We start from the raw sequence: 25380 nt of genomic DNA, 5'->3' as shown, positions 1-25380 counted from the left end.
CACTAAATCTGTAGATTACTTTGAAAAGTATGGACATTTTCAAAATATCTATCTTTGAACAGGAGCATGCTCAAGAGTGTGTTGTTTAATTTCCATATATTTGTAAATTTTTAATTGTTTTTTTATTATTGTTTTATACTCCCATTTTGTTCATATAATATAATCCATACAATTTCAGTCTTAACAAGTGTGTTAAGACTTCTTTTTTGGCCTAACATGTGATCTATTAAGGAGAATGTTGTATGAGCAATTGAGAAGCATGTGTATCCCGATATTGTTGAGGAATCTTCTCTATACCTCTGTTAGAAATAATTGTTTTATACTGCCTTCAAGTCCTCTCTTCACTTACAAATATTCTGTTTTGATTTATTTTTATTACAGAAAGTAAGTTATTGAAATGTTCTACTATAGTATTGCTGTCTAGATGTTTCTTCAGTTCTATCAATATTTGCTTTATGTATTTGGAACCTTAATGTGAGATACACACACACACACACACACACACACATATTTGACTTAGGTTATCAGTAAATGAATCTATTATTGTTTAATGCCCTTCTTTGTCTCTTTGCAGTTTTGACTTGCAGTACATTTTATAAAATATGAAAGTTTTTCACTTAAGATGTAGCTTATGTAATATTATTTTGACCTCTTCTCTCATTTGGTTAATATTTACATGCAATATCTACATCCATCTTGCCACTTTCAGTTTTTTTTAAAATCAATAGATCTCAGCTTACTGTCGTAGAAGGGCAAGTTGGATCTCAGTTTTTAAAATATTTAAATAAATCTCTTTATTGAAAGTGTGTCTCTTGATTGGAAAGTTAAAGATATATATTTAAATAATTTTCTGAAACAGAAAGACATACTAATGTTATTTTATTAATTGTTTTATTTGATTCTTATATCTTGGTCACTCATTTTATCTCTGTCTTTGTATCTTTTTATTTTTATATTGATATGCTTTTACTTTCTTATTTTGTTTTGTGTATCTATACACACATGTTCTTTTTTGGACCTTGGGGATTACGTAAACCTCTAAAAGATATAACAGTATATTTCAATCTGGTAAAAAGGAACTTCAGTTGCATGCACATTTTTTTTCTCATTACATCTCCCCTCAAATTTGTCATTGATTTTGCTAATTATATCTTTTTACGTTGTATATTTATTAACAGATGTTTATAATGATTTCTCTGATTTTCACTTTCAAATTTTAGAGAATAATTAAAAATGTTTTCTGCACCATTATGATAATGCTAAGGAATTCCATTTTGGTTTATGTGCATATACTTAGAAGTAAAAGTATATATGTGCATATAATCTTTCCCAGAAAGTAATGTATTTTTTTGTTGTTTTTTGTTTTTTTGTTTTGTTTTGTTTTTATTTTTTCTTTCATTATTATACTTTCAGTTCTAGGGTACATGTGCACAACGTACAGGTTTGTTACATATGTATACATGTGCCATGTTGGTGTGCTGCACCCATTAACTCATCGTTTACATTAGGTATTTCTCCTAATGCTATCCCTCCCCCCTCCCGAAAGTAATGTATTTTTATTTGACTGTGTTGTTTTTGTTGAATCATGTTATTTTCAATAGAAGCAACTGCTTTCAGTACATTTTGTATGTAGGGTTTATGGAGTTCCAATATACTTTTCAGAATTTTGTTATTTTTGAAAGTTATTTTCTTTTTATTTGGCAGGACAGATTTGCTGATGGTATTATGCTTACTTGATCGCTGTATTTTTCAGGAGTTAGACTTTATCACACATTTCCCTTCTGGCCTGCAAAATTTTTGTTGACAATTCACTGGCTGTCTCATAAGACTATGCTTGCAAATGACGCATCACTTTTATCTTGCAGCTCCCACGGTTCTCTTCTTGTCTGTGACTTTTGAAATTGTGCTTATATATGTGTTTGTTATAAATATCTTTGTGTGTTTCCTAGTTTGTTTGTTGAGCTTCTTCATCTTTACATCGTTTCTTTCAAGGTTTTTCAGCTATTCTTTTTTATATTTATTACCTCCACAATTTGTTTTTTTGATATTCTAAATATTTATGTTCTTATCTTCATTTTTCTGATTTTCTATAGTTCTCTGTCTTCCTGTTTCACTCACTGAGTATTATTCAATTTATTTTCAATTTTTAAAATCGATGTGTATACATCTTTTTTATAGTTTCTTTTTGAAAATTTTATATTTTTATGGAACCATATTGCCTTATTTTGTATACATTGTAATCCTTGATTGAAATTTGGACATTAAAAAAGGCTACCTGTCACAATCTTTATAATGTAGCTTTGTCCTGGCATAGTCTGAACAATCGTCTTGGTTAGAGATTCTGGGAGTCTCTCAAACATGTTCTTAGAATGTGTCTTGTCTGAAATTTTGTCTTTCTCTTTTAGTTAAAGGAGTTTATTCATGTTTCTTCTTAATAATAATCACGTGCTACACCTGTTTTCTGTCTGTGGTACAGCAGTCTCTCTGTTGCTGAAACATTTACCTTTGGTCTCAGCAAAGTTAAAACTGTCACTCCAAAGTATACCACTGTTTCTTTCAGCATTATATTTCAAGAGAGACACAAACCCGTGTCTGGAAAGGCTCCTAGAAGCAAGTAATAAAGATAAATGTGCCAGTATTTTACTTGTCATTAAAAACAAGTTGGCAATTTACTTCTAAAGACAGTATGTTATATTGGGGAGCAGAAAGAGCTGTGTTGGGTAAATGTACAGAGTTTTACTTCTAAGTGGCTCTGCATTGTTCTCACCAGGGGCACTTCACACACTTAACTCATTTATAAATTTTTTTCAGATGTAATTTGGTTGGTTTTTTTTTTTTTTTTTAACATTTATATGTCTATAAAGGAATGAGGGCCTTTGGTATTTTCCTATGCCATCTTATTTATGTAGTTTGTATATTAGAGGTTAGATTTGTAAACTATATTTATCTGTGTCTAGTAAGTAAAGTAATTTGTTATTTTTATTTCTTTCAGTTATATGTTCTCATTTTCCCCAAGACCTTTGGGCAGAGCAGGACATTAAAGATTCTTTTCAAGAAGCGATTCTGAAAAAATATGGAAAATATGGACATGACAATTTACAGTTACAAAAAGGCTGTAAAAGTGTGGATGAGTGTAAAGTGCACAAAGAACATGATAACAAATTAAACCAGTGTTTGATAACTACCCAGAGCAACATATTTCAATGTGATCCATCTGCAAAAGTCTTTCATACATTTTCAAATTCAAACAGACATAAGATAAGACACACTAGAAAGAAACCTTTCAAATGTAAAAAATGTGAAAAATCATTTTGCATGCTCTTACACCTAACTCAACATAAAAGATTTCATATTACAGAGAATTCCTACCAATGTAAAGATTGTGGCAAAGCCTTCAACTGGTTCTCAACCCTTAATACACACAGGAGAATTCATACTGGAGAGAAACCCTACAAATGTGAAGAATGTGGGAAAGCATTTAACCGGTCCTCACACCTTACTACACATAAGATAATTCATACTGGAGAGAAACCCTACAAATGTGAAGAATGTGGGAAAGCTTTTAACCGGTCTTCACACCTTACTACACATAAAAGAATTCATACTGGAGTGAAACCCTACAAATGTACAGAATGTGGCAAAGCTTTTAACCGGTCCTCACACCTTACTACACACAGGATAATTCATACTGGAGAGAAACCCTACAAATGTGAAGAATGTGGCAAAGCCTTTAACCAGTCCTCAACCCTTACTACACATAAGATAACTCATGCTGGAGAGAAACCTTACAAATGTGAAGAATGTGGCAAAGCTTTTTACCGATTCTCATACCTTACTAAACATAAGACAAGTCATACTGGAGAGAAATTCTACAAATGTGAAGAATGCGGCAAAGGCTTTAACTGGTCCTCAGCCCTCACTAAACATAAGAGAATTCATACTGGAGAGAAACCCTACAAATGTGAAGAATGTGGCAAAGCTTTTAATGAGTCCTCAAACCTTACTACCCATAAGATGATTCATACTGGAGAGAAACCCTACAAATGTGACGAATGTGGCAAAGCCTTTAACCGGTCCTCACAACTAACTGCACATAAGATGGTTCATACTGGAGAGAAGCCCTACAAATGTGAGGAATGTGGCAAAGCTTTTAACCGATCCTCAACCCTTACTAAACATAAGATAACTCATGCTGGAGAGAAATCTTACAAATGGGAAGAATGTGGTAAAGACTTTAACCAGTCCCTAAGCCTTATTAAACAAAATAACTCATACTGGAGAGAAACCCTACAAATGTGAAAAATGTGGCAAAGCCTTTTACCAGTCCTCAACTCTTACTAAACATAAAAAAATTCATACTGGAGGGAACTCCTGTGACTGTGAAGAATATGGCAAAGCCTTTAATAAATTCTGAATTCCTAACAGACATAAGATAATTCATACTAGAGAGAAATTCTACAAACCAGAAAGCTGTGACAGTGCTTTGAAAACACCTCAAACTTTTCAAAACATAAATCATAGTGTTGAGAAATCCTAGAAATGTGAAGAATGTGATAAAGTTTTAAATGGTTGTCCCACTTGATTGTAGGTAAGATAAGTTATACTGGAGAAAACTTCTACATGTGTGAACAATGTGACAAAACTTTTAACTAATGCTCACACCTTACTGCATAGGAAAGCATTTATACTTGAGAAAAATTGTACAAATATAAAGACTGTGAAAAAGCCATTAATACATGCTCACATCTTAACATCAGAGAGTTCATACTTAATAAAAACATTATAAATGCAACTACTGTCAAAATATCTTTAAGAAAATATAAGCTTTTAAAGTGAAGAGTATTTTGAAGGACATTGTAGTAGAATTGTAATATGTTTACTTGTATCACAGATCTTACTGTACACGTTTTGTATTAGAGGAAACCTCTGAAGCAGTTGCTCAAACTTTGTTCAATATCAGGGAATTTATATTGAAAAAAACCGTGCGAATGTAATAAAGTTGGAAAAATACTTTTTCAAAAACTACAGCTTAGAAAACACCAGAGAGTTCATACTAAAACATATTTTTGCAGATACAGGAAAAATTTAAAAAAATTTTAATCAAAAATTAAGTCTGTGTAAATATCAGAGAATTTACAGTAGAAATATGTAAGGCACTGATGCTTCAGGTATTTTACTAAATCAGAGTGCTGAGTATAGAAAATAAAACTAAAATTGGTAAAATATTTGTATATAGCTTTAGAAATTTTTTGCAGTTATTGCATTCAAAGTATGCTTAACTTTTTGAAAAAATTAGATTTTTTGAAGTGAGTAATAATGTAATTCAACTCTTAAATTATTTCCTGCTGTTTCTTCACTCCTATTTACATGTGAAAACATGTGATCAATTGTTGCTGCATCAGATATGAGAGATTCTATTTTATTAGGTGAGCATTATTTATAAACTTTGCTATGAAAAAGACATTATGAGATGTATGATGAAAATCTAAGTGAAGAGACTTTTATGGTTAACTTATAATATTAAGCAATGTGTGCATTAGGCATTCAGAGTAATATTCTGCATTATGAGAAAACTTGATTTCATTTATAAGTAAATTAAAATTAGTATATTGTACTAATACTTTTATATAAAATGCAGTATATTTTTAAAATTTCAGATTATATGTGATGTTAATATATTCAACCTTTTTAACATGTTAAATACTATTGTGCATTCAATGAAGTGTTATTATGCCACAGACGTTAACCTATTCCACCTTACTCAAGGGTGTACGTAAAACATGGTAACAGTATACTATTTGGTAACATAATGGATTAACATCTCTAGTAATCTCTTTTGCTAGTGGCTTTGACTGCAAATAAGTTAAAGAATATTATTTCTGTAGGTTAAATTTTTGTTTTTATTTTATTTTATTTTTGAGAGGTAGTCTTGCTCTGTCACCCAGGCTGGAGTGCAGTGGCACGATCTCGGCTCACTGTAACCTCTACCTCCTGGGTTCACGCAATTCTCCTGCCTCAGCCTCCTAAGTAGCTGGGATTACGGGCACCCACCACCATGCCCAGCTAATTTTTGTATTTTAGTAGAGACAGGGTTTCATAATGTAAGTCAAGCTGGTCTCGAACTCCTGACCTTAAATGATCTGCCCGCCTCGGCTTCCCAAAGTTCTGGGATTACAGGCATGAGCCACCGTGCCCAGCCAAATGTTTATTTTATTTAAATTTATTTTTCTTAATTATTTGGGGTACATAATATGAGTATATATTCATGCAATATATGGCATATTTTGATACAAGAATACAGTATATAATCACATCAGGGTAAATGAGGTATCCATCACCTCTAGTATTTATCCTTTGTATTACAAGCAATCCAGTTTTATACTTTTAGTTATTTTAAAATGTAAAATTGTTATTGATTACAGTGTTATTTTTATGGTCATAATAAAAGTTATGTAGAAGTATAAAATCCATACATTTCTGAGGCCTGAATAAGTATTTTTAAAGTTTTCTAATATTTATTTTTTGAGCATGTTTCCTGTCTGCCTGCAAACACATGCAGACATTTAGTTTTGATTTACATATAGTTAAATATATGTTAGTCTAAAGGTAAACCTTAAGTGTAAGAAAATTATAGAGTGAGTTTGTGTGTATGAATTTGTACCTGTTTTCAGAAGAAAAAAGCAATACTGAACAAAACAAATCATTTTAACAAGATGACTACTAGAAAACTAAAAACCTCAAAAATGCTGAAAGAAAATGTATTCTCTGCTTTGTATTGAATTTATTACTGTACATTCTGTGGCTTATAGTTCTGAATCTCCCCATGAAAATTCTGTTTATACTTGCCTGGTACTCATGATAGACCCCTAATTATTTTGTATCTTTTTTCATATAAATATTTTACAGATTATGAAGTATTCATTATGTGAGCTGGTCTGTGATTATAAGAATAATTTTTACAAAATTTAGTGCATACAAAATTTTTAAATGTAATTCCACAATTAGTGTGTTAAGTTACATTTTATTTAGTTAGAACACTTCATTTTGTTTTTAGTTGGAGAACTCTATAGCCCTTTAGTTATTTTTCTTTTCACTTTTTATAATTGACATAAGTAAATTTATTTATTGAGTCAATTTGTTCAGGTAAGTACTAGGGAAGCTTTATAAGTTGTGAGGATGTTTTTATATTTAAATGTAGCAAACATACATGACAGTTCTTGCTGTGTAACAGATGCTCCATAATAAGCCGTAAGTATTCCTGCTAAAGTTAGCTTGTAACTTCAATTCAGAGATGGAAAACATCAGTGGTGAAGAATTCAGATTGATTCTTCATGTGGAGAGGACATAGTTTCCAGGCTGCAATGCTGAATCTTGCTGAATTTAAAGAGAAGTTCTGCATCTTTTATTTCTTAATTATCTTCAGATTTCTCTGTATTTATTATGTGTATCCCAGCTATGTGTGCAGCACAGCCCTTCTCCTTTTTCTGTGTTATGGCTTCAGTTTTCTCACTGTTATCTTAATGCCGTTTCATTTCACATGGTACTTTGTAAATTTTGACGAGAAAGTTGGGTTTTTTGTTTTTTTTTTTTTTTTGAGACAGAGTCTCACTCTGTTGCCCAAGCTGGAGTGCAGTGGTGCAATGTGGGCTCACTGCAACCTCTGCCTTCCAGGTTCAAGCAATTATCCTGCCTCAGCCTCCCAAGTAGCTGGGATTACAGGCACCTGCCACCACATCTGGCTGAATTGTTTTTTTTTGTTTTTGTTTTTGTTTTTTTTAATTTTTTGTAGAGACGAAGTTTCACCGTGTTGGCCAGGCTGGTTTCAAACTCGTGACCTCATATGATCCACCTGCCTCAGCCTCCCAAAGTGCTTGGATTACAGGCATAAGCCACTGCACCCAGCTGAAAGTTGGTATTTTTTAATGCACTGAATAATTGTTTTTAACTGGAGAGTTCGGTTATCAATATAACGTTCGGATTAGTTAAGATAAAAGCATACATTGTCCACAGGTGAGAAGATTAAATCAGAATAGTTGTTCTTTGTTAAAAAAAAAAAAAAATAGATTCTTAAAGTGTGGCAAACATAAAATTTGCAAGAAAATGTAGAAATTAAATTTTTAAGAGTTAACGGTAAGTGAACAATTTTAAATTTATTTTTTATTATATAACATACATTTATTATAAAATATATACTTATATAATAAAAGTATAACACTTATATAATTTTTAAGTGTGAATGCTAAAGGCTGCAAAATAATGAGCTCTGAATTTGAAACAAAAGAATATTGCTTTTCCATATTGATATTACAGTTTGGAGGAATTTCTCATAATTTTTTAAGTGGGTGAAGTTTAGTCTACAGTTTTTATTTTCTGTCCCTGAAATGCAGCCAACTCCTTGGTCATTTTTTCTGGATAAATTTTCGGCATCATGACAGCGTTTGGATTAAAACATTTTCTGTTACTTTGCATGCAAACTAGTTTACTGTGTTCACAGAGTGGCCAGTCATGGGACCATAAGCAACACCTGCTCTTTGAGTGTCTTGCATACCATTACCATCAGCACCAGAAACTCCAGGTGCCCGGAGCTTAAAGTAAAAATCCTAAAGGACATAAGCTTCTTCCATGCAATGTGCTGGGTCCAGAGCATGCTGTTAAATATTGGAGTTCCTACGGTTATGACTGACAAATTAAATGATAAAAACACAAAAATTATATATCTTGATACTATTCAACCAAAAACAAAAACTATATATTTTGATACTATTCAACCAAGATGATGACAAAAACACGGACAGTATTTGACACATTGTTATCCTTCTATAAAGCTTTAAAAACTTAACTTGACAGATAAAATGTGTACTTTTTCTGTAGAACATAATATTTTGAAGTGTATATACATTGTCAGGTGATTAGTTCTAGGTAACTAATACTTCACATAGTTAACGTTTTTGTGGTGAGACCACATGACATTGTCTTACCATTTTTCAAAAACACAAAAACATGAGCTATAGTCACCGTGCTGTACAAAAAAATCTCTTGAACTTATTTCTTCTATTCAACTCTATGTATTATTTGACAGACATCATTCCAACCCTCTTTTTTCTTTTTCTTTTTTGAGACAGTCTCTGTCACCAGCTGGAGTGTAGTGACACAATCTTGGCTCACTGCAATCTCTGCCTCCCCATTTCAAGTGATTCTCCTGCCTCAGCCTCCCAAGTAGCTGGGATTACAGGCATGTGCCACCACACTCAGCTAATTTTTGTGTTTTTAGTAAAGACGGGATTTCACTATATTGGCCAGGATGGTCTCCTCCTGACCTCGTGATCAGCCTCCGAAAGTGCTGGGGGATTACAGGCGTGAGCCACCGTGCCCAGCCCATTTTTTCAAAATACATTGGCCTCTGATGGTCACCATTTTACATCAATGAGGTTATGTTTTTTGGAATCCATGTGTAAGTGAAATCATGAACTATTAACCTTATCTCAATGTTCTCCAGCTTAATCCATGTGATTAAAAATAATTTTTTTTTTTTTTCTAAAGGCCAGGTGTGGTGGCTCACACCTGTAATCCCAGCATTCTGGAAGGCCAAGGCAGGTGCATTGCATGAGCCCAGGAGTTTGAAACCAGCCTGGGCAACATGAAGAAACCCCATCTTTACTAAAAGTACAACAAAAAATTAACTGGGCATGGTGGTGCACACCTGTAATCTCAGCTACTCTGGATGCTGAGGCATGAGAATCCCTTGAACCAGGGATGTGGAGGTTGCAGTGAGCCGAGATTGTATAGAGAGAGACTTGGTCTCAAAAAAATTCTTTTTTAAATAGTATTCCACTGTATATATCTACCACATTGTCTGTCTTTACTCATTAGACGCTGAACTGTTGATTTTTTTTTTTTTTTTTTTGATATGAAGTCTCACTGTCACCCTGGCTGGAGTGCAGTGGAGCAATCCTGGCTCACTGCAACCTCCACCTCCTGGGTTTAAGTGATTCTCCCAACTCAGCCTCCAGAGTGGCTGGGATTACAGGTGCCCGTCACCATGCCTGGCTAAGTTTTATATTTTTAGTAGAGACAGGGTTTCGCCATGTTGGCCAGTCTGGTCTCGGACTCGTGACCCCAAGTGATCCGCCTGCCTTGTCCTCCCAAAGTGCTGGAATTACAGGTGTGAGCCACCACACCCAGCCTGAACTGTTGATTCTATATTTTGGTTATTGTGAAGAGTGCTGCAAACAACATAGAAGTGTGTTTCTTCATTCTGATTTCATTTGTTTTGGAAATATACCCAATAGTGCAACAGCTGTATTACATGGTAGTTTGATTTTAAGTTTTTTGAGAAATCTCTATTTTGTTTTTCCTAACGGCCGTCTTCATTTACATTCAAACCAACAGTGTCCACGCAATGCCTTCTCATCTTTCATAACATTTTTTTCTTTTTCATTTTAATAAGAGTCATTCTAACAGGAGTGAATTGATATCTCATAGTTGTTTTTGGCTTGCCTTTCCCTGATCATACTTAACATTGGGCATATTTAAATATATCTGTTGGCCATAAGTATGTCTTTTCTTGAAAATTATTTAAGCCTTTTGCTCATTTTAACTTGTTTTTGTTGTATAGTTGAGTTTCATATATATTATACATATATTTATTTATATATATATACATATATATGTAGTTTTTTTTCTTTGAGACTGACTCTTGCTCTGTCGCCCCAGCTGGAGTGCAGTGGTATGATCACAGCTCACTACGACCTCCACCTCCTGGGTTCAAGCAATTCTCCTGCCTCAGGCTCCCTAGTAGCTGGGATTACAGGCACGCGCCACCACGCCTGGCTAATTTTTGTATTTTTAGTAGAGACGGGGTTTCACCATGTTGGCCAGGCTGGTCTGGAACTCCTGACCTCAGGTGATCTGCCCACCTCAGCCTCCCCAAATGCTGGGATTACAGGTGTGAGCCACTGCACCCAGCAAAGTTTCTTACATATTTTTGATATTAACTCCTTGTCACATGTAATTTGCGAATATTTTCTCTCATTTTTTTAGTTGTCTCATCCTGTTGATTGTATCAGATTCTGTGCAGCAGCTTTTTAATATGAAGTCATCTGACTCATCTATTTTTCCTTTTATTTCCTAAGATTTTGAGGTTAAATAAAAAAAACAAAAAAAAAAAACTGGCCAGGCACGGTGGTTCACGTCTGTAATCCCAGCACTTTGAGAGGCTGAGGTGGGTGGATCACCTGAGGTCAGGAGTTCAAGACCAGCCTGGCCAACATGGTGAAACCCCGTCTCTACTAAAAATACAAAAATTAGCCTGGTGTGGTGGTGGGTGCCTGTAATCCCAGCTACTTGGGATGCTAAGGCAGAAGAATCACTTGAACTCAGGAGGCAGAGGTTGCGATGAGCCGAGATCATGCCACTGCACTCCAGCCTGGGTGACCGAGTGAGACTCCGTCTCAAAAAAAAAAATAAACAAAAAACCAACTTACTGCCCAGAACAGTCTAAGGGGCTTTCATTCTATTTTTCTGTAGCAGTTTCAGAGTTTCAGGCCTTACATTTATTTGTTATTATTACTTTTGAGATGCAGTGTCACTCTTGCTGCCCAGGCTGGAGTGCAATGGTGTGCGATCTCAGCTCACTGCAACCTTCACCTCCCGGGTTCAAGTGATTCTTCTGCCTCAGCCTCCCGAATATCTGGGATTACAGGCGCCTGCAGCCACACCCAGCTAATTGTGTATATTTAGTAGAAATGGGGTTCCACTACCTTGGCCAGGCTGGTCTGGAACAACTGACCTCAGGTAATCTGCCTGCCTCCACCTCCCAAAGTGGTGGGATTACAGGTGTGAGCCACCAGGCTCATCTCAAGCCTTACATTTAAGCGTCTAATTTATTTTGAAATGGTTTTTTATATACGGTGTGAGATGAGGGTCTCATTTTATTTCTCTGCCTGTGGAAATAAAGTTTTCTCAACATCATTTATTGAAGATACTGTTCTTTTGGCTCATGCCTGTAATCCCAGCCCTTTGGAAGGCTAAGGAGGGTGGATCATGAGGTCAGGAGATCGAGACCATCTTGGCCAACATGGTGAAGCCCCATCTCTAATAAAATACAAAAAAGTAGCCAGGTGTGGTGGCACGCGCCTGTAGTCCCAGCTACTCAGGAGGCTGAGGCAGGGGAATCACCTGAACCCGGATGGCAGAGGTTGCAGTGAGCCGAGATCGTGCCACTGCATTCCAGCCTAGCAACAGAACAAGAGTCCATCTCAAAAATAAAAAAAGAAGTTGTCAGCTTTATTCCAAATCACTTAGCTGTAAATACATGGATATATTTCTGGTCTCTTTTTTCCTACTGCATTGGCCTATGTGTCTGTTTTTATTCAAGTACCATACTGTTTTAGTTACTATTGCTTTGTAGAATATTTTGAAGGTATGGTAATACCTTTACTTTTTTTCTTGATTGCTTTGGCTATTCAGGGTCTTTTGTGGTACCATATAAATTAAATTTTCTATGAAGTATGCCACTGGTATTTTGATAGAGGTTGCATTATATCTGTAGATCAATTTGTGTAATATAGAAATTTATTAATGCAATTCATAAATGAGTAGTATTTCATTTGCACATTACTCAATTTATGTAATGCTGTTTACAGTATAATATAAGGTGTTTCAACTTTTTGGTTAAGTTTTTTTCAAAATATAGTTACTACAGTTTTTGTAGATGGAATTATTTTTTAATTTCATTTTGAGATATTTGTTAGTGTACATAAATGCTACTGACTTTTGGATGTTGCATTTGTATTCTGAAAGTTTAATACATCTGTTTATTTTAATATTTTTCAGTAAAATCTTCGGCTGTTCTATACTTCAGATTATGTACAGAGATAAAAGATAATTATACAGGGATAATGTAATTTCTTCTTAACCTGGATGTCTTTGATTTTATTCTCTAATTTCTTTGTCATGGGCATTTAGTACTATGTTTAGTAAGACTGATTAGAGTGGGCATCCTTGTCTTGTTTTAGCTTTTAGAGTAAAAGTTTACAATATATCCCTGTTTAGTATGTTGTTAGCTGTGCATTTTTTGGTTATATGTGGCATTTATTGGCTGAGGTGCATTTGTTCTACACCTAAATTTTTCAGAGATTTAGCATAAGGGAATGTCAACTTTTGTCAAACTTTTATTCTGCATCTGTTTTTTTTTTTCTGTTGTTCTCTGCATCTATTTCAATATTAGAGATGTGAAATCACAACATAAATGCAAAAAATTGTCAGAGACTACTATGAACACCTCTATGCATGCAAACTAGAAAATTTGGAAAAAATATGCTGGGCATGGTGGCTCACGCCTATAATCCCAACACGTTGGGAGGCTGAGATGGGCGGATCACTTGAGGTCAGGAATTCAAGACCAGCCTGGCCAACATGGTGAAAACTCATCTCTACTGAAAATACAAAAAATAAAATTAAAAAAAAAAAAGCTAGTCATGGCATCACACACCTGCCACGCACCCAGCCTCCCGAATAGCTGGGATTACAGGTGCCCACCACCACACCCAGTTAAATTTTATATTTTTAGTAGAGACAGGGTTTTGCCATGTTGGCCAGGCTGGTCTTCAACTCCTGACCTTAGGTGATGTGCCTGCCTCGACCTCTCAAAGTGCTGGGATTACAAGCATAAGCCACTGCGCCCAGCCGCAATGTAATTTTCAAACAATTGACCAGCCTTTTTCCATGTCAAATTCTCTGCTTAATCTATCCTTTATTTTCACTCTTCAAAGGCATTTTAACTGTTTTTTTTTTTTTTTAGATGGACTTTCGCTCTTATTGCCCAGGCTGGAGTGCAATGGCACAATCTAGGCTCGCCACAAGCTCCGCCTCTTGGGTTCAAGCAATTCTCCTGCCTCAGCCTCCTGAGTAGCTGGGATTACAGGCATACGCCACCACATGTGGCTAATTTTGTATTTTTAGTAGAGATGGGGTTTCTCCATGTTGGTCAGGCTGGTCTCAAACTCCTGACCTCAGGTGATCTGCCCGCCTTGGCCTCCCAAAGTGCTGGGATTACAGGCGTGAGCCACCGCACCCAGCCATATACATGCTTTTATGACAAATCATTTTGTGATTATTTAAATTTTTAATTTAGCAGTGTTGTCTGGGTTTAAAATGTGAATGGTGACATATCAGATAAAGAAATAATAAAGAACACAAAACAAAGCATGATAGTGTTGATGGCTGTGTGAGACCTCGATTCTTCTCACTTTCAAAAAATTTAAACGAGACACAAAACAATGAAGATGCAGCATAGAGTGATTTATTGCAAAGTAGAAATACTATTTTAAAAGTTAGGTAAAGCATAGCCAGTACTCGCTGAGAGAGGAGGAATTCAGGGCAGTCTGCTGTAAGAATGAGACAGCAAAGACTGGAACTAGGGAGACTCCAGTTATGGGAGTCTTACGTAATTATTTACAAGGAGATGGGAAGAGGTGTTAGTAGTAAGCATGTTCTGGGTGGTCCTTTTGGTGCACAGACACAGTGGCTGTACATGCTTATATGTCACATATCTCATTAACATCTTAAATCTTCACACACGTGTTTATTTTTTACTATTATAATGAGTAAAAGGTCAGTTAGAGGACAAGTAAAATCAAAATGTGCATGTTCTCTACAGGGGAATTTCCCTACTGAAGAGAGCTTTGCTTGAATGGCTGAAATACAGTGTAAATGCTGGGGCTTATCGTGTTGACAATATGCAGTCAGCATGCCATTGCTGTGGTTGCTGCATCCCGAGGACATCGTCACTTTCTTGACTACCTAGCCTGCCTCAATAGTAGTTGTCTTGATTTATTCTAAATTATCAACCCTGAGACTCAGATTTAGCTGTTATGTCAACAACGTCAACAGTGGAAAAGTCAAAATTTTTAAATCAAACATATTTGAGCTTGTTGGGTCACTAGCTGTGTATCCAAGAGAAATTATTTGACATCCCTGGAGCTTCAATCTTCATTATTAATATAAAACACTATTTCCCCTAAGGCTACTTTAATTCATGAATGATAGCTATAATACATGAAAGTCTTGTCTAAGTATTAAATATTAAAAGAAAAAATAAAATTCATATTTCAAAGATATGAGTGGGTATATTTTGTCATATTGTATTCTTTTCTAAAAAAGTCATAATTGTATTAATTTTTTCTAGAATAACAGACTATGGGTATCTAAGTTATGACTTTGCTAACTTTTACATATGGTAAAACTGCTACTGTTAAATTTAGGTTAAATTTTAAACCCACTGTTTTTTAGCTTGTGTGATTTTTTGTTCATTTGGGGAACAAAATATGTTAGACGTTGACTGTTTGGGGTAACTTGGGTTCATTTCTGCTGTCTTTCTGTTATTCCATCTGTGGATTTAGAAATGACTAGGATTAAAATAAGGTTGGTTTGGAATCAAGCAACAGAAAATCCCAGAAAGGACTAAGGAAAATAGCTACTGGATACTGCCTTTCAGTGAGATTTATACGTGAAACAGAGTTTAATGAAATTCATAAAATTATTGCAAGTTTTTTAAATTTATAAACTAATTGCCTACAACATATTAGGCACTTGTCTTAGTTTATCTATGGCAACCGTACATTGGGGAAGCTGATATTACAGAAAAGGATATTGCTACTGTAATAAGATTTGGAACAAATGTTTATGTGCTTATGAACAGTCCCCCCTAATAATCCTTAGAGACGTGTCATTCTGGCTCAATCCTTTTGGCATGACTCTAATTCCAGAGACTCCTTCCCACCAAAGCAAAGCCATGGAGTTTTCAGCTGCTTATGCTGAAATTTTCAGTTAGTAAGCTTCATAGTTGACATCATTATATTGGGGTCCCCAGGAATCCCTGAGCCTTAGAGCTGACCATCCTACCTCATCCTTCTTGCTTCTCATGCTCTGTTGTTGAGTCCCTCTCACTCCATATTTGAGCCTTCATGAGACTTCAGTTTGGAGAAACCAGAGAAATGGGTTGCCATATGTATTGAGTTGACAATCAGAATACATTTGAGGATAAAGACTTTACATTTATTATTCATACTAAGTACAAAGCAGTATTTTTAAGATGTGAAAATGTTTTATTAAAACTAAATATAAATAATTTTTTTTTTTAGATGGAGTCTCGCTCTGCCACCCAGGCTGGAGTGCAGTGGCACGATCTTGGCTCACTGCAACCTCCACCTCCTGGGTTCAAGGGATTCTCCTGCCTCACTCTCACTCCTGAGTAGCTGGGATTACAGGTGTGCACCACCACACCCAACTAATCTTTGTATTTTTAGTAGAGACGGTGTTTCACTATGTTGGTCAGGCTGGTCTCAAACTCCTGACCTCATGATCCGCCCAAACTTGGCCTCCCAAAGTGCTGGGATCACAGGTGTGAGCCACCGCACCTGGCCCAATATAAGTGATTTTATTGGTATGCCAATGTGATCAAAATAATTGTATCAAGTTCACCAAATGTTCTGCCTTAGACTCTCCCAACACAAAGATCAATATGTACACATTGGTCAAGTTAGTTTTTTTGGTGTATGGTTTTGTTTGTTTACATTTTTAAAGATTTTTTTCTACTTAATGCTGATGTTCAACTACACAAAGCTTACCAAAAGCACTATTTCACCACATTTTCAACTGAAAATTTAAATACTTAAATATTGAAAGTGACGTTCTGGATTACCCTTTTCCTTATGATGGAGTCTGCGTTAATTAGTCCTACATTGCAGTTTTTCTTTACCTGGTGCAAGGTTATAGAAATGCCATCCAGTTGATTTTGATTTATTAGGTAACAGTAGAATCTGTTTTCTCAGGCAGTAGCATGAGAATTCTTGATGTACTACCTTTACATGTACTGAAAACAACTGGATAAATTTGCTGAAATTTGTCTTTATTCTTAAGGTCATTAGAGCCTTAGTCATAGCAACACATGTTATAGTTCAGTCCAATACATTTGTCTAAAATTTTGTGGAGCTGCACGCATCTGTATATGTAACTCGGTAACAGCTTCTTTATTCTAAGCCAGAACTCATTTTACCTGCTGGTTTTGTTTTAAATATATGAGCTTTATTATATAACACTTAAATAAGTAATAGAAATGAATTCAGAGGTTATGGAAAGAAAAGTACAGGCACACTAAAAACGAATTGGAATCTGGCAGCTGACACTGATTAACAGGTTGAGCAGATTGGACTAGACCTACATTCCTGTAAACAATATTGAAAGGGAGAATTTTAATTGAAAACATCTTCAATAACATAATATGCCTATGAGATTTGAAAAAAATTGATTTGTTTACCCATCATCAATCAACACTAGGTTAAACTAGAACATTTTGAACACATTATTCCAAAAATGAAATTAGTAAATTATTCTCAGACTTAATATGATTAAAACAAGACTTCTGGGTATTTGAAAGCACCAAATTATCGATGAAAGATATCCATTTAAAATAGATTCTTAATCTTATATATATATTATTACTAAGTAAAACCTAATACTAATAGCTTTAATATATGAAATATTTGTGAATGTCTATCACTGTAGTGAAAAAATCAAATTATTTAAACTTACTAAATTTTGATTAAAATATTTGGTATTTTAATTGAGTGCCAGTGTCCACATAGTATGGCAAAGCACCCATTTCTTTAGTATTCTGTTATTTTATAAAATAAGCCAGAATTTGTGGAGACATTTGTCAAACAAAAACAAAAACAAAACAATCTTTTCTAAAAAAAATCTAGACATTAGAAAATAGAGATACTAATGTTAGATTATATAAACAGTTTGCTGAACCCTACAGTAATCTGTGAAGTTTTTTTGGGGGGGTACAACAATCTTAGATTACCTAAAACAAAATGAAGTCTCTTACGTTAAGCTTAACATACAAAAGTTTAAAATATATCCAGACAGACAGGAACTGTGGCTGCCACTTTAAAAAAACAAATGTTACAGCACGCTACACTGTTTTATGTACGAATAGATGGAAAACCAGACTTTGAAGTTTTCGAATTTGTGACTGTAAGCCTTAAATATATAAAACAAATACAGTTTATTCTTCTTAATTTAAAATATACTGTTCTTGGAACATCAAGTGACGTTAGACTATCAAAAACTTCATAAGTCATGCAAGTGTCCACTGTATTTTCAAAATTATAAGAGCATAGAAAAAGTAAACTAAACCGCTACAGTTTAGTTAAAAATAATAATAATAAACTACTCTGTATTTGCCCTTGTGATGAGAATCACTTTTATTCATTTTGGAACAAACAGGAAATGCTGCGGTGGTAACTTGCTGAGTGGTGACTGTGATGAGATTTACTGCCTTAGGGATGATGGGATCCAGTGGACCAGAATCGTCAGCACCTTACCATGGTCACTGCTGTCCTTTCTTTCTGTCATTCATTTCTCAAACTTCTTCATCAATTCCCTCTCTATCGTTGTGTGAACAGTTTTGCACTGCTTTAGCATCTGCCTTTGATTTCTGCTAATTTTTCATCTTTCTGGTCCATCTCTGGTGGCTGCTTTGCTGTTCCACTTTGAGGAGTTCGCACAACTTCACCTTCAGGTGTTCCAACGGTCCGTCCATTTTTGTGGTTCTTCTGTTCCTGGCGTCTGAGATTTGTCAGCAGGGCCTGGTTTTCAGGGACCATGCCCTCTTTCTGCCGGCAGGGCGGCTCCTGCACTTCTGGCGGGCGCCGGTTCCAGCCACGGCTTAGCCAAGCACAGCAGGAACCGCAGCAGCAGATGGAGCACCCACGTCCGGGGTGGCCCAGCCCGTGGACGCCTCGGCTCTAACCCTTGGTCATGGCGCAGCTTGGTGCGCAGAAACCCGACGTCAACCAGAGCATTTTGTGCAGCTGGGCGAGCTTTCCTTGGCATGCGGGGCAGTTCCCCCATCATCTTCATGCTGCCACCTCGCCTTTCATCAGAGAGTTACGCAGAATGGTGCAGGGGCCTGGAGACACCGTGGAAGAGTCCAGAGGAGTGAGGAGGGGCTGGGCTGGGCAGCCTCAGGCCCAGGACATGGCGGCGCCCCTCATGCCTGAGCAGAAATCGGCCACTGCCACCTCGGGGAGGACAGTGGGGCCCAGGCTCCCCCAGCTAGCCTCACTCTGCACCAGCAGAGGAAAGAATTATTTTCCAAAAAAACAAAAAGTATGGAGAAGAACTTGCGGATCTGACTGAATCAAATTTTCATTTTTCTTTTTCTTTCTTTCTTTTTTCTTTTTTCTTTTTTTTTTTCTTTTTGCCATTTCCCCTTAAATTGTGCTCTCCTGAAGTCAGATTTCATGTTCCATCCTCATGTGGCAATTTAAATGTAATTATAATGGTCCCAAATTTAGAAACTAAAAATTTTAATGGCCGGGCCAGGTGGCTCACGCCTGTAATCCCAGCACTTTGGGAGGCCAAGGCAGGCGGATCACCTGAGGTCAGGAGTTCGAGACCAGCCTGACCAACATGGGGCAACACCGTCTCTACTAAAACTACAAAATTAGCCGGGCATGGTGGCGCATGCCTGTAATCCCAGCTACTCAGGAGGCTGAGGCAGGAAAATCGCTTGAACCCGGGAGGTGAGGTCGCGGTGAGCCCACATCGCACCATTGCACTCCAGCCAAGGCAACAAGGGTGAAACTCCGTCTGAAAAGAAAAAAAAAATTAATGTATTTTACCCATGTGTGCTGGGTTAACATTAAACTTTCTTTTTTTTTCTTTTTTTTTTTCTTTTTATTTATTTATTATTTTTATTGATCATTCTTGGGTGTTTCTTGGAGAGGGGGATTTGGCAGGGTCGTAGGACAATAGTGGAGGGAAGGTCAGCAGATAAACAAGTGAACAAAGGTCTCTAGTTTTCCCAGGCAGAGGACCCTGGGGCCTTCCGCAGTGTTTGTGTCCCTGGGTACTTGAGATTAGGGAGTGGTGATGACTCTTAATGAGCATGCTGCCTTCAAGCATCTGTTTAACAAAGCACATCTTGCACCGCCCTTAATCCATTTAACCCTGAGTGGACACACCACATGTTTTAGAGAGCACAGGGTTGGGGGTAAGGTCATAGATCAACAGGATCCCAATGCAGAAGAATTTTTCTTAGTACAGAACAAAATGGAGTCTCCTATGTCTACTTCTTTCCACACAGACACAGCAACAATCTGATTTCTCTATCTTTTCCCCACATTTCCCCCTTTTCTATTCGACAAAGCCGCCATCGTCATCATGGCCCGTTCTCAATGAGCTGTTGGGTACACCTCCCAGACGGGGTGGCGGCCGGGCAGAGGGGCACCTCACTTCCCAGAAGGGGCGGCTGGGTAGAGGTGCCCCCCACCTCCCGGAGGGGCGGCTGGCTGGCCGGGGGCTGACCCCCACCTCCCTCCCGGATGGGGCGGCTGGCCGGGCGGGGGCTGACCCCCCACCTCCCGGACGGGGCGGCTGCTGGGCGGAGACGTTCCTCACTTCCCGGACAGGGCGGCTGCCGGGCGGAGGGGCTTCTCACTTCTCAGATGGGGCGGCCGGCAGAGACACTCCTCACCTCCCAGACGGGGTCACGGCCCAGCAGAGGCGCTCCTCACATCCCAAATGGGGTGGCGGGGCAGTGGCGCTTCCCACATCTCAGACGATGGGCGGCCGGGCAGAGACGAGCCTCACTTCCTAGATGGGATGGCGGCCGGGAAGAGGCACTCCTCACTTCCCAGACTGGGCAGCCGGGCAGAGGGGCTCCTCACATCCCAGACGATGGGCGGCCAGGCAGAGACGCTCCTCACTTCCCAGACGGGGTGGCGGCTGGGCAGAGGCTGCAATCTCGGCACTTTGGGAGGCCAAGGCAGGCGGCTGGGAGGTGGAGGTTGTAGCGAGCCGAGATCACGCCACTGCACTCCAGCCTGGGCAACACTGAGCACTAAGTAGGCAAGACTCCGTCTGCAATCCCGGCACCTCGGGAGGCCGAGGCTGGCAGATCACTCCCAGTTAGGAGCTGGAGACCAGCCCCGCCAACACAGCGAAACCCTGTCTCCACCAAAAAAATACGAAAACCAGTCAGGCATGGCGGCGCGTGCCTGCAATCGCAGGCACTCAGCAGGTTGAGGCAGGAGAATCAGGCAGGGAGGTTGCAGTGAGCAGAGATGGCGGCAGTACAGTCCAGCTTCGGCTCGGCATCAGAGGGAGACCGTGGAGAGGGATAGGGATAGGGATAGGGATAGGGATAGGGAGAGCAACATTAAACTTTTGATAGTGCTTTCTGCATTCTACACTTCATTATTTTCTATTTGATTTTATTAACTAAACTATAGAAAATAAAAATAATAAAGGCTTGATTTGCATAGTTTCACAGTTTACAAAGAATATGTATTCATTCTTTTAACCAATAAATGTGTGTGGAGCACACATGATATGCCATCCTTTTGGTAGCCTTAGAAAATAAAATAGAGAAAGGAAAGTTTTGGTCTCTACTCTCATGAAACTTTAAGTCTAACTACATAAACGCCTCACACACTCCTGAGAAGTGGATACTTCTGAAGTTTCCTATAAACCTCCTATCCCAATCTGACTTCAGGAGAGCACAATCTAAGAGGAAAAAGCAAAACAAAAAGAAAAAGAGAATGAAAATGTGATTGGGTCAGATATGCAAGTTCTACTCCATACTTTTGTTTAGGAAATAGTTTTCGTCTCTACTGGTGCAGAGGGAGGCTGGCTGGGAAGCCTAGGCTTCTCTGTCCTCCCTGCAGTGGCAGTGGCTGATCTGATTTCTGCTCAGGTATGAGGGGCACCACCATGCACTGGGCCTGAGGCTGCCTGGCCCAGCTCATCCTCACTCCCCTGGACTCTTCCATGGTGACTCCGTGCTCCTTCCTCATCCTGTGCATCCCTCTGATGGTAGAGGAGGAGGTAGCAGGAAGCTGATGGGAGGGCCTGGCTCCACAAACTGAGGAGGGTTCACCGAGCTGTGGGAAATGCTCTGGATGACCTTAGATTTCTATGCAGTTAGCTGGACCTCATCCCAGGGTTACAGCCAGGGCATCCCTGAGCTGGGTGACACCAGATGTGGGTGGTCTGGCTGCTGCTGTTGTTTCTGTAGAATCAGCACCCCCCAGAAGTGCAAGAGCCACCCTGCAGGTGGAACGAGGTGGTAGCCATGGTTCCTGAAAACCAGGCCCTGCTGACAAATATGAGATGCCACAAACAGAAGAACAGGGAGAAACTGTCCAAGAGCTTGAGCCAAATGAATGGACTGCTGGAGCAGCTGAGAGTGAAACCACCTGAACTTCTCAAACTGGTACAGCAAAGCAACCACCAGAGATGGACAAGAATAATAAAAAGTCAAAGAAAATTAGCAGAAGTTAAAGGCAGATGCTAAAGCAGTCCAAAATTATTCATGGCACAATAGAAATGAAGTTGAAGAGGAGTTAATACAGGATTTATTAAGAAACTGTTTTAGGCAGTTTAAGTGGGTAAAAGAGTTCTCACTGGAATTTTCCTTTAATAAAAAGCAGCCCCCAAACCATTTTATTCCTAACAGAAAGTAGCCTAAAAAGTCAAACTGCAAGCTTATAAGCAAGCTGGAGGGTTGCATATGTAAATAGAGGCAGCTGTACCAAAAGCCAGTTATATTTCAACATGGAAACTTCCCCCTCTTTTCCTTTTCACCCTGTGTGTAGGTGTCATGGTCACAGCCAGGTAGAAGCTGCATTTGCATAATAAAAGGCTAGGGTGGGGAGCCAGTGTTTTCACTGGCTATGTAAATGGCACTCCTGGTCAACCAAACCCCTGGGCCCTATGTAAATCAATCACTGCCTCCGCAAGCCTCTCTACAAAATCAATCGTGTTCTGCCCCAAACCCAGAAACTCTTCTGGGTGACCTGCTTTCTCAGCATGAGGAAGCTTTCTCTCTTCTTTTTTGTCTATTAAACTTTCTGCTCCTAAACCCACTCCTCCTGTGTGTTTATGTCATACATTTTCCTGGCATGAGACAATGGACCCCAGGTATTTACCCCAGACAGTGCAGCCATTTCATCTGGGGGCTTGTCCAGGATCAGAACAAAATACAGAATCATCGGAGTGGTGAGTATGGAGTGACCATCAAATCTGACCCTTAATCTCAAGGCTCTCAACCTCCATTTAAAAATACTTCAGGCTGGGTACAGTGGCTCACGCCTGTAAATCCCAGCACTTTGGGAGGCTGAGGTGGGAAGATCACCTGAGGTCAGGAGTTTGAGACCAGCCTGGCCAACATAGTAAAACACTGTCTCTACTAAAAATACAAAAAATTAGCTGGCGTTGTGGCAGGCACCTGTAATCCCAGCTACTCGGGAGGCTGAGGCAGGAGAATCGCTTGAACCCAGGTGGCGGAGGTTGTGGTGAGCCAAGATTGCACCATTGCACTCCAGCCTGGGCAACAAGATTGAAACTCCATCTCAAATTAAAAAAAAAAAAAAAGAATGATACAGCAAAGGCTGGAACTAAGGAGATTCCATTTATGAGAGTCTTACATAATTATTTATAAGGAGGTGGAAAGAGATGTTACTAGTAACCATGTTCTGGGTGGTCCTCTTGGTGCACAGACACAGTACCTGTACATGTTTCTTTATATGTCACATATCTCATTAGCATCTTAAATCTCCACACACGTGAGTGTTTTTTACTATTACAATGAGTAAAAGGTCAGTTAGAGGACAGGTAAAATCAAACTGTGCTCTCTACAGGGGAATTTCCCTGCTGGAGAGAGCTTTTCTTGAATGAGCTGAAATCCAATGTAAATGTTGGTGCTTATTGTGTTGGCAGTCTGCAGTTGTCATGCAATCGCCATGGTTGCTGCATCCCCAGGACATAGCCACTTTCTTGATTACCTAGCCCGCCTCAATAGTACTTGTCTTGATTTATTCCCAACTATCAACTCTAAGGCTCAGATTTAGCTGTTATGTCAACATTGTCAACAGTGGCAAAATTAAAATTTTTAAATCAAACATATTTGAGCTTCATTTGGGTCACTAGCTGTGTATCCAAGATAAATCATTTTACATTTCTGGAGCCTCAATATTCATTATTAATATAAATTATTTCTCCCAAGGGTATTTTAGTTCATGCACGGTAGCTATAATACATGAAAGTCTTGTCTAAATATTATATTAAATATTTAGGAGAAAAAATCATATTCCAAAGATATAAGTGAGTTGGTATATTTTGTCATATTTAGTGTATTTTTTTCTTTTTTAAAAATGCCAAAATAAGAATTTTATTATTTTTTCTGGAATAACAGAATGTTTCTAAGTTATGACTTTGCTAATTTTTACATATGGTTTTCTGCTACTGTTGAATGTAGGTTAAATTTCAAACCCACTGTTTTTTAGCTTGTGTGGTTTTTGGGGTCATTTTGGGGAACAAAATATATTAGACATTGACTGTTTGGGGAAACTTGGTTTCATTTCTGCCCTCTTTCTTTTATTACATCTAGGGCTTCAAAAATGACTAGGATTCTAATAAGGTTGATTTGAAATCAAGCAAGAGAAATTCCCAGAAAAGTCTCAGGGAAATAGCTACTGGATAGTGTCTTTTTTGTGAGATTTATACATGAAACAGAGTTCAATAAAATTTATAAAATTATTGCAAGTTTTTGGGCCAGGTGTGGTGGCTCACCCCGGTAATCCCAGCCCTTTGGGAGCCCGAGGTGGGTGGATCACCTGAGGTCAGGAGTTCGAGACCAGCCTGGCCAACATGGTGAAACTCCGTCGCTACTAAAAATGCAAAAAATAGCTGGGCATGGTGGCAGGCACCTGTAATCCCAGGTACTTGGAGGGCTGAGGCAGGAGACTTGCTTGAACCTGGGATACAGAGGTTGCAGTGAGCTGAGATTGTGCCACCACACTCCAGCCTGGGTGACAGAGCAAGACTCCATCTCAAAAAAAAAAATTGCAAGTTTTTTAAATTTAGAAACTAATTGCCTTCAACTAAGCCTTGTCTTAGTTTGTCTACAGCAACCCTACCTTGGGGAAGCTAAAATTACAGAAAAGGATATTGCTACTGTAATAAGTTTTGGAACAAATACTTATGTGCTTATGAACAGTCCTCCTTAATAATCCTTAGATACATGTCATTCTGGCTCAATCCTTTTGGCAGGACTGTTTGTAATTCCAGAGACTTTTTCCTCACCAAAGAGAAGCCATGGAGTTTTCAACTTTTTTTTTTTTTTTTTTTTTGAGATGGAGTCTCACTCTGTCACCAGGCTGGAATGCAGTGGTGTGATCTCGGCTCACTGCAACCTTCACCTCCCAGGTTCAAGCCATTCTCGTGCCTCAGCCTCCTGAGTAGCTGGGATTAGAGGTGTGCGCCACCATGCCCAGCTAATTTTTGTATTTTTAGTAGAGACGGGGTTTC

The 25380-nt window shown here is 38.3% G+C and overlaps 1 protein-coding gene across 1 annotated transcript in view; it reads left to right on the top strand.

Annotated features, from left to right (window-relative positions):
• Positions 1-6921, top strand: part of LOC101144838 (zinc finger protein 100-like) — a 47587-nt gene extending 40666 nt beyond the window's left edge. The window contains 2 exon segments of the mRNA XM_055372313.2: positions 2993-4259; positions 4261-6921. Coding sequence (XP_055228288.2) covers positions 2993-4259; positions 4261-4414 — 1421 coding nt within the window. The 3' untranslated portion in view covers positions 4415-6921.
• The last annotated feature ends 18459 nt before the right edge of the window (positions 6922-25380 follow it).

The sequence above is a fragment of the Gorilla gorilla genome, chromosome 20, assembly GCF_029281585.2.
Source record: "Gorilla gorilla gorilla isolate KB3781 chromosome 20, NHGRI_mGorGor1-v2.1_pri, whole genome shotgun sequence".
Classification (NCBI taxonomy): Eukaryota; Metazoa; Chordata; class Mammalia; order Primates; family Hominidae; genus Gorilla; species Gorilla gorilla.
This window is presented reverse-complemented; position numbering and strand designations above follow the sequence as displayed.